Source organism: Papaver somniferum, chromosome 9 (genome assembly GCF_003573695.1).
Source record: "Papaver somniferum cultivar HN1 chromosome 9, ASM357369v1, whole genome shotgun sequence".
NCBI classification, from domain to species: Eukaryota; Viridiplantae; Streptophyta; class Magnoliopsida; order Ranunculales; family Papaveraceae; genus Papaver; species Papaver somniferum.
Window position 1 is genome coordinate 63,864,404 of NC_039366.1, and position 10,290 is coordinate 63,874,693.

Consider the following 10,290-nt stretch of genomic DNA (forward strand, 5'->3'; position numbering starts at 1 on the left):
TATAAAAAAGGAAAGCAAGATCGCACTATCTTATCACGTGACACTCTTCTTTATATCATTTCTTATGAAATCGCATGATGCAATTCTATTAGGGAACTGCATCTTAAGATGTGATAATTACATTATAATTTTCTTTCGAGGAACCGCATGTTGGCATTTATTCAAGTCAGCAAGGGGGTGTGAATCTAGCAGAACCATCTATTAATGTGTGTGAATATGGACTCAAATGCACAATTTTACCTTAGGGTGTCCAATTTAAAACCTATATTTGCAGGAATTTTTTCGTCAAAATAAATTATGACAATCAAGAAACTTTTAGAGTTTAACGTAAAAAAAATAATTCGATTTAATTATGAACTTGTTTGTTAACAATAAGATGCGCAAATTTCTGTCTATCTATTTCTATTAGGTAACTGCACACTAGCATTTTCTAAATAAGCAAAATATTTTAGATCAAAGATCGTGATCGTTGTTTCACAAAGGGTGTGAGTCTAGTAGAACCAATTGCTATAAAGAAATTTTTAGTTCTATCATCTATTGGTAAGAAAGGGGGACTTGGTCTGGCCTGGAAAAATGGTTTTGATTTATCAATTCTACATTCCAGTCAAAGAGGATTCAAATGCACAACAAGATCCTTTTAGGAAAATACTATTCGTTCTCTACTTTTGTATATGGGGAACCAAATCGAAATCTTAGACCCTCCAGTTGGGAAAGGTTTATTAATGAACCTCATGATACATCTTCCCCCTGCATTGTGGTGGGTGACATGAACTGTATACTACTCCCTGAAGACAAATGGGGAGGAAGAACAGTTACTAACAATGATTTGAAAGATCTACAATCATTGTTAACTACCTGAGAATTGAGATAAATTCCATTCTCAAGACGAGACTATAATTGGACTAACAACCAAGAAGGTGAGAGTCTTTTATTATAAAGAATTGATAGAGCACTAACCAATGATACACGGGAAACTTGTTTTCCTGATACTCATGTGTTACACTTGCCAAAACTTTCTTCAGATCATTCTCCCATATTGATATCTCTCAGTGGGGAATTGATAATCTCCAGAGACCCTTTCATTTCATGTCGAATTGGTCGCAGGATAATACCTGCAAAACAGTTATTGAAAAAGCTTGGTCTAGTTGTGTAAGAGGTTCAAAATCTTACCAACTTAAATAAAAACTGAATATAGCAAAAAAGAAACTCAAACTTTGGAATAAAGTTTTTTTTTGGAAATATTATTTTTCCATAAGAGATACCAAGGTTGCCATCCTTCAGGCACAAGAAATTGACCCTGGTAATACTATCCTCTTATCTGAATTGAAAGATACAATGACATATCTTTATTCTCTTGTGGAAATACTATGGAAAGAAAATAATACACCTTATTTTCCCAAACCAACCATGTTTCGTAGGAAAAGAAACAATATTCCTTGGATTAAAGACTACAATGGAAACTGGCTCACTACAAGAGAAGCTATTGGAACTGAAGTCATAACATATTTCCAAGATCTCTATAAAACTTCTAATCCTGAGGGACAAGATGAGTTTTTAGAGGCTATGAAATCTAAGGCCATTGAAGAATATAATTCTCTTCTATCTACCCCTATCTCAAATGATGAGATCAAAATTGTCGCTTTTCAGATGGTAGCGAAAAAAGCTCCTGGCCCAGAAGGATACACTGGACACTTTTACCAAGTTTATTGGGATGTAGTAGGTGACTCTGTTTGTGAAATGGTTAAACATTTTTCAAAACATGATACTTACTCACACAATTCAACCATACAAATATTTGTCTTATCCCTAAGACTCCTATAGCTGACTCGGTTGATCAATATAGGCCAATAGGCCTATGTAACTTCGCTTACAAAGTGGTCTCAAAAACCATGGCTAAAAGAATGAAGCCTCTGATGGACAAAATTATATCTCCCCATCAGAGTGCCTTTGTCCCTAAAAGACAAATTGCAGATAATGTTCTAATGGCACATAAGGTAATCCACTGTATTAAGAAAAAGAACAAAGGACAAGTGGGTCTAGCAGTTATAAAGATGGACATGTCAAAGGCCTATGACAGACTTGAGTGGTGTTTCTTGGCCAAAGATATGACTAAAATTGGATTTCATCAAAAATAGGTAAGTTTAGTCATGAATTGCCTGAATTATGTCTCATACTCAGTCCTACTGAATGGAAGTCCTATGGGTAATCTAAAACCTGAAAGAGGTCTGAGGCAAGGGGACCCAATATCCCCTTACCTATACATTATTTGCACTGAGGCACTATCGGAGTATATCTCTATATTGGAGAAAACAAACCCGATTCATGGGATCAAGATTGTAAGAGCAGCTCTACCAATCAGCCACCTGTTGTTTTATGATGACAACTTTATCTTCACTAAGGCTATGATACCCGAGTTCCTTGCTACGAAGGAGTATCTCCAGAAATACTGCAAGGCAAGTGGACAAGAGATCAATTTCCATAAAGTTGGGTTATTGCTAAGTAAAAATGTACAACCAAGACACAATAAATTATTGGCAAGAATCCTAGGAATTTCTAATTTACATCTTGGTGAAAAATATCTGGGAGTGCCAAACAATATTCTTAAATCAAAAACTCAAACACATCTTTCACTCCTCTCGGCTGTTGAGAAGAGAGCAAGCAGTTGACTTACTTTATTTCTCTGACAAGCAAGAAAGACAACATTAGTCAAACATGTGGGGAAAGCAATTCTAATGTACCAGATGGCTAATTTCCCAATTCCTAAAAATCCCTGTCAAAAGATTGATTCTCACCTTATGATATTTTAGTAGGGTGAGGACCCAAAGTTAGATAAAAGAAAGATCCATCTTTCAGCCCGGGAAAATATCTGCAAAACAAAAAAGGAAGGGGGATTAGGGTTCAGAAACAATGAAATAAACAATTTGCCATGATGACAAGAAGTATTTGAAGACTTGTGGAGAATCCAAACTTTCTATGGAAAAGAGCTCTCAAAGCAAAGTACTATGCTAATTCAGATATTCTACATGCTAAATATCCAGATTCTGCTTCTTGGGCATAGAAATGTATTTACAAAACTATGGAAAATATTAAGCCATTTATTTCATGGGTGGTTGGAGAAGGAAATTTCATAGATCCTTGGTGTGACAATTGGATACCATCAAAAGGAGTTGCCACACCAAAGGATTATACTACCCCTGATCCTACTTTGAAAGTGTGTGATCTCACCAATCAACAAACTAGGACATGGAATGCAGCTAAGCTGGGTGAAGTTTTTGATCAATCTTCTGTAGAGAAGATTGAAGTTATTCCTCTGACCATCATGCCTACTAGAGATAGAATGATATGGGTCAATGTAAAAGACGGTAGATTTTCTACTAAAGTAGCATATCATAGCCTCTCATTAAGAGGGGACATTCTAAATTCTGACCTATGGCTCAATTTTTGAGTTGTTAAATTACCAGCAAGATTAAAATTGTTTGTGTGGAAAGCACTGAAAGGAACTTTACCAGTGATCTAATTTTGCATCAGAGAACCAATACATCATATTATATATGTCCTAGACGCAAAATGAAATAATAAACAATCATGCACTCTCTAATCTCACAAGTAGTGAGCACGTGCGTTGCACATCAGCAATATTTTTTTTTCTATTTTGCAAATAATTTGGTGGCACTTTGACACTATATGTTATATTTTTTATCCGAAATTGATCGTTGTTTGTGTACTTTTGAATCAATTTTCTTTATAGATTTTTCAATTCTTTGAAGGTATGATTTTTTTTAATTTCATTTTTAAGCCATGTCTAATTTTTAAAGGGACAACATACAAAAATTTGGAGAAACATAAAAAAGAAAGTGAAAAACCAAAAACTGGTATTGTTATTTATGCTCGTTGTGTAGATAATTCAAAGGGATTTTCAAATATATAAAGTTCAAAAAAATCTGACGTACCGTTTGGAAGATGTGGAGTTTTTAAATATTTATCTTTATTTTTATAAAAATGACATTTTCGTAAATACAGAATGTTGTGACGAGAATCTTTTTTGGAATATTCTCAAATCTAATGGCTAGTATAAGGGGAATCTTACGGTTATAAAAGGTAATGCTTTGATATTCCCTTATTGGCATTAAAAGGGGGGAGGGGTGTAAATTGGGCCAGGCCGGGCTGCAGCAGGAAACAGGCCTCATAATTAGCTACCCAGACATGCCTCATAATTAGCTACCCAAAAACCCGTCAGACCGGGCAGGCTAGGTAGAAACACTTATTTTAAGGCCCAAAACTTGCCCAGAGCCCATTCTATAAGCAGGCCAGGCAAGGCAGGCCAAACAGACTTCGGGTTTTGGATTTTCAAAATTCCGTAGTAACCGATTTAACTTCAATTTATGATTTGGCGGTTGAATGAACTATAAGTTAAAATAATCTTAAATAATTAATCTTCTAAATGTAAAATAGAAATGAAAATAAGAATTTTAATCCAAAATATAACCAAAACACACAACAATTTTCTCTAACATAGAACAAAAATCCTTAAAAAATTTAAATGGATACCAGGCCGGGCTGTTCGGACAGGTACCAGGCCAGGCTATTAAATTTTAGGGAAACCCCGAGCCTGCTCATTTAAACTAACCAGGTTAGGCGGCCCGTAACAGGATGCAACATGCTTTGGGATCATTCGGGTATAGGCAAGCTCTGGAGGTCCAGGTAGGCCGAGTATTTTCGGGTATTATTTACACCCCTAGGGAGATGTTCAAAACTTAAGACAGTATGGTCACAATTAAATGTTATTAATCAATAATTTCAGAATTTTACCTATATTGAATGGGTGAGATATTGGTTGCAGTTGAATCCATAAAAATATGGTTCTTGAAGAGCTGAACTTTCCCAGAAATTGCTTGCATGATGTGGTTAGTCTGGACCAGCAGAAATTTGATTGTCCATGAAGGAAAAGTTGAAGAACCGACTTCAATTCTAGCACGGGCAAAGGCGATGTTATCGGTAAAGAAAAATCAATCTCAACTTCTGAAGATATCCACAATCACCCAAACTTTCGAGATTCCAGATTGGATATCTCCGCCAATGGATTGGATCAAAATAAATTGCGATGGGTCTTGGAACATTGATTCAGTGAATGGAGGAGGAGGGTTCGTTATTAGAAGTCATAGACACCAATTCGTTCTTGCAGAAGCGATCTATATTTCATGTGGTTCAGCAGAAGAGGCAGAGATACACACAATCAAAGAAGCCATGAAAAAAACTTGCGAAAGAAAAGACCAACAAGTAGTGATTGAAAGTAATGTTGAAGGAATTATTCAGAAGATAAATCGAAAAGATTTTAATGGGAACCATAGAACCCAGATTTTGTTTTCTGACATTAAATACCTAATCTCTAGATTTAGAAAAATGCTTTTCACTTTTGTTCACGGCACCAGTAATGGAGCTGCTCATAATGTAGCCCTATGGGCAAAAACAAACCAGACAGATATGGCCTAGTCAAAAAAAATAAATGCTATTAAGTGTAAATGTGGACTCATGCGCAATAAAATGTCCCATATTAAACATATATATCTGCGGGGATTGTTTTATCGAAAGAAATTATGAAAATCAAGAAATCTGTAAAACTTAATTAAATCAGAAAAAAATTAATCCAACAGAAAAAGAGAGTCTATATCCACAGTTCGATGTGAGAGTTGCACTGCTTTACTACTGAAGGACCTGCATTTAGCATTTTTCAAGTACGCAAAATAGTTGTGAAAGTTGCACTATGTTTTACTATTAAAGGACTTGCATTTAGCATTTTTCGATTACGCAAAATAACTGTTCCACGGGAGTGTAAAATCCGGTAGAACAAGAACCATCTGCTAGAGGGTGTGAGTGTGAACGCAAACGCACATGAAATCTCCCATCTAAAACACTATATATCTCCAGGAATTGTCTTGTCAAAAGAAATGATTTTCAGGTAACCTTTAGAAGGTTTGTAGATATGGGGGTTGAGCAATTTGCATCCACAGCACATGCTCCATGTTGACATGTTGTGATGAATCCAAAGTTTTAAAAGTCGGTGTTGATAAGATAGAAAATATAATTCTAAAGGCACAAATTAAAAGAATTGATTGTGATATCGACTGAATTGACATGATCCCTGGCGGAATCATTTTGCATTTTTGAATTTTAACCTCGTGGAAAATTTCTATTAAATTTATTCATTTTAATTGGTAAAAAGATTAATATATTGATCAAGAAAAGGGCACCTGAGAATTATGCTGCCACATATGAGATTACAGGGAGAACGAACAGGGAAAACTACTAAAAGACTATGAGCTTTAACTAAAGAGATGGCAAAATTCTATTTTCACATTCAAAGAACAGGGAAAATGCTCTGAATTATTCGTTTTTGCGACGATTTTCTGTTAGTCATTAATTAGCTCCTGAGCTCCATAATAGCGAAGAAAATAGTGACGAATCCAATAATTCAATGAATTATGAAGTGTGGTTAGACAATGACAATGAGGAAGGTGTAAATGACTTTAAATTATGATTTCTTTTTTCTTCTATATTTTTGCTTCTACATTGTAACATTCCTGATTAATCAATACAATTAATTGATTAATTAATTAAACTAATCATAAGAATAAAAATATAAAATTATCTTGGTAGGTACACAAAATTATCAGAAAACAAGACAGAAATGACAAGAAAATAGAAGGGGGAGGTAATAGGCTGGACGCCCCGTTCCCAAATATCATTCCAAAGATGCTCGAGTCTACCGCTTGTGTTCCATCAGCACCGCTGCCATCACCATAACCACCAGTGTAACCACCGCCTACAGTCCCATCTCCAATACTGCCACCTGCACCACCTGGATTTGGTCCAACAAAGGTTCCAGGGTCGGTTATTCCACCACCGCCGCTACCGGTACCAACGCCTCCACCGGCATTGGATCCAGGATATGAAATACCACCGCTGTAAAAATGAAAACGATCATTATCCCTTTACTCATTGGTTAACAAAAAAAATTCAAGAATGCTCTAGTTTTGGGGACAATGTAAATATGCAAAGATTGCAAATCAAGATTTGACGTAGACAGATATTGATCGATCGCCATGAACATGATCCATCCACAAGGGAACATAATTCACCGAAAAAAAATCACGCGTGGGCTCCGCAGCGATATTTTTTTTCTTCATATTTTGCATGCCTACTTCCATTGAATTGAATTACACCGAACCCAAATTAAGTTGCACCAAATCCAATTTCATTGCTTCACAAATTACAGCTCTTTCTATCTTATAATATAAATGGAAATGGAGAAAAGGAAAGGCCAACTAGTAGGGATTCCAGACATGGAATTAGGGTCGTCCACTGTCCCCATGAAATATGGCTCAACTTTTGACTCCCCTCAAAAGAAAAAAATCATAAAGGCTCATAGTTATCATAAAAACTTTTCATCTTTAAATATCTAAAAGTTTAAAAAAGGCGAGAATTCCATTTGAAATCGTAGAAAAAGAAAAAAATCAGTTCTTAATCCGATTCAGGTTACAGGGAAATAGGAGAAAAAATGTAGTTGAACTGCTAGGGGGAGCTAAACATCTGTTGAGATTAGTATATACTGTGACCATGACTAATGCAAAGTTTCTGACAGATTTACTTCTTAAGTACACATATCTGACATATGTGTACCAAAAAATCTACTTTGGTATCTCTGCACGTAAACAACCTTAATATTGACGAAAACTAAAGAAGTCTCTAAATCTATTTTGGGATCAACACTTAAGCAATCTATTCATTTCTTCCTTCGATCTACAAAGTACAAAAAAGAAACAAGGAAAGAACTCTTCTAATTCTTTGGACAACTTTTAGTTTTGGTTTTAAGAGAAAAGGTGGTATGATGATGCATATGAAAAGTAAGGAACATGAACATACCTGTTGCCACCCAAGACACCAGCATTCATGGTTAACTGATCAATTAAGGCAGAAGCTCTTGGCTCAACACTTGATGCCTTTGCATATTGGCCAAACCCTATTGCACCGGATGGTACAAAGAATGCTCCATTCACCAACATATCTCCTTCTGTTTTCCAATTCCACTTTGTCCATTTGCTTTCATCAGTCTCAACCCTTTTTGTCACCTGCCATTGCCAACATTACGCACAATTTTTATTAAAACTTACAATTGTTAATAAGCAATGCACCAATGTCCCGAGTTTGAAACCGGTCAGTATCCTAATTATTATCGAATGAATGAATGATGGTATTCTGAAATTCTTTACCTCTTTCGCAAAAGGATTTGACGGTGCTGTATAACGATTTCCTTGGCTGTAAATAGTAGGATTTGCGCTACCTCCAATGGCGTACATTTCCCACTGCGTAAAATCATTGTTAACGACATGAAAATAACCATGTCTACATCTGGGCATTCTTTGAACTAATGCTTCACCGAAGTGATTAAACGCAATTGTCACTTGCATTCCCGAATCCGCCAAGTAATTATCATTGTGACCCATTAGCATAACTTCATCATGGTGCGAGAAATAATTGTTGGAAATTGTAATTGCAGTGGAACCTACTATGGCATCAATTAATCCATCAGTACAGTATGATAATGAACAATGGTCAATCCATATCTTTCTTCCACCCATAATAGATATCCCGTCCCCGTCCGATTTCCCCCGGAAACCGTAATGTGTAGGACTATCGCGAACTTGAGCATTACCAGAAGGAACACAATGATGAATGTGGATATTGTGAATGATAACATTAGTTACAGCCTGAAGAGTAATGCAACCTCCACCTGTTATATGAACGTTAAACCCCCGACCGTCTATGGTTTTGAAGCTGCTAACAATTAATTCTTCTCTGAGCTTAATCATCATATCCGCTGAGAATACTATCCAGAGTGGTTCAACTTGAATGACTGCATGCCTTAACGTTCCTGGTTTAGGATTAACAGCGTCATGGTCAGACGAGTCAGATACTAAATAATATTGACCACCTTTCCCGCCAAGTGCCGTTCGTCCAAACCCAATTCCACAATCGGCTAATCGTTGACGGTTTGCTTCCCAATTAGGATCACACCTCCAACAATCATCAATGGGGTTCCCTGTCATACATGAAAGCTGGTCTTTTTCATGAATACCTAACATCTGTCTCCTCGAAACCGATACATTAACTCTCCTGCACACAAAAATACAGCACCCCAATTTAGAAAAAAAGAAGAAGAAAAGAAACATACATAATATGAAACAAAACATTAGAACAGCGCTCCGATGACTACCTATGAACATCATGAACAACAGACTCGGGGTCTGGATGTTGATGAGGTAGAGTTAGATTATAATGAATTGCTCTGGCTAAAGGAGAAAAGTAAGCAATGAAGAGAATGCAGATGCTCAGATGAGGAATCATCTTGAAAGTAAAATGTTTGAGTTGTCTTGTTGTTGTTTCTGTAAAACCCTTTGATTTCTTCTTCTTGAATGAACTTAGTACTAAATTAAGTTATACAAGTTTAGAATAAGTATTTGTAAGTATTTATATAAAATTCCTAGAATTTTAAGAAAATTTTGAGTTATAATAGGCAGTTTAAGTTATAATTGAGAATTTTCTTATGTTTGGAAGTTCATGCTGAGTTTTATCTATATATAATTTAAGAATTTCCTCCTTAGAAAAAAAACGATTTAGCTTACATAATTGTTTTCCAAAAAAATAATTCTTACCTTGCCGCATAATCATTTAATAAACTTGTAATCATAGAGAAAGTAAAAATTAAACATTCGAAAAGGCAATCGAAAAAGGTGAAATGAAAACAGAGCAAAAACAGAGATTTTGAGAGACTCCAAAGAAAATGGCGCGTTGTCAGATCATCCAGATACCCATATACTTCTCTTCAAAACTAGTTTTTCTTTTCTTTTTTTTTTCTTTACCATATTCTTTTTTAAGTAGTATGAAATGATATCAGTTTGTATATACTGATAATTGATCGATGAATCGCGACAATTTGTTTGTTAAGAAGAATACAATAGAGAGACACTAGGAGAGAATAGATATCTCGCCTTGCAAAGTATCTTGGATATTTTATAAACAAGGTTTGCATTTTTAAATTCTTGGGTGGTATGGTATTTTTCTTTTTGACTATAGACGGCGCTTGATCGAAAAGTAATACTGTAGAAGGCTGCCAAATAACTAGATAGATCGGCAGATGCTAAAGTGAATTCCAAATATAACTGGATAAAAAGTTGAGAAAAGTAGGGTTTTTTGCGAAGAAGAAGCGTGTAAAACAACCAAAATGAATGGGAT

At 35.6% G+C, this 10,290-nt stretch overlaps 2 protein-coding genes across 2 annotated transcripts; one reads left to right on the top strand and one right to left on the bottom strand.

The window, feature by feature from the left end:
- The first annotated feature begins 4,899 nt into the window (after positions 1 to 4,899).
- On the top strand, positions 4,900 to 5,490 carry LOC113312029. The gene has a single exon (XM_026560804.1). The coding sequence runs from the start codon at positions 4,900 to 4,902 to the stop codon at positions 5,488 to 5,490; it is 591 nt and encodes a 196-aa protein (XP_026416589.1).
- A 1,029-nt stretch (positions 5,491 to 6,519) lies between these two features.
- LOC113313280 (probable pectate lyase 18) lies at positions 6,520 to 10,045 on the bottom strand. Its single transcript, XM_026562031.1, has 4 exons — positions 9,272 to 10,045; positions 8,268 to 9,171; positions 7,921 to 8,126; positions 6,520 to 6,960 (listed from the first exon to the last, which is right to left on the bottom strand). The coding sequence occupies exons 1-4, from the start codon at positions 9,400 to 9,402 to the stop codon at positions 6,621 to 6,623; spliced, it is 1,581 nt and encodes a 526-aa protein (XP_026417816.1). The 5' UTR covers positions 9,403 to 10,045; the 3' UTR covers positions 6,520 to 6,620.
- Between the last annotated feature and the right edge of the window lie 245 nt (positions 10,046 to 10,290).

What these genes read in the sequence shown, in the direction of transcription:
- LOC113312029 (XM_026560804.1), top strand. Translation starts at nt 4,900, where the DNA reads ATGTGGTTAGTCTGGACCAGCAGAAATTTGATTGTCCATGAAGGAAAA.
- LOC113313280 (XM_026562031.1), bottom strand. Translation starts at nt 9,402, where the DNA reads ATGATTCCTCATCTGAGCATCTGCATTCTCTTCATTGCTTACTTTTCT. An exon ending in CAAATCCTTTTGCGAAAGAG is followed by an intron (nt 8,127 to 8,267) that starts GTAAAGAATTTC and finishes TGGCAATGGCAG; the next exon opens with GTGACAAAAAGGGTTGAGAC. An exon ending in GGTGTCTTGGGTGGCAACAG is followed by an intron (nt 6,961 to 7,920) that starts GTATGTTCATGT and finishes TCATTTTTACAG; the next exon opens with CGGTGGTATTTCATATCCTG.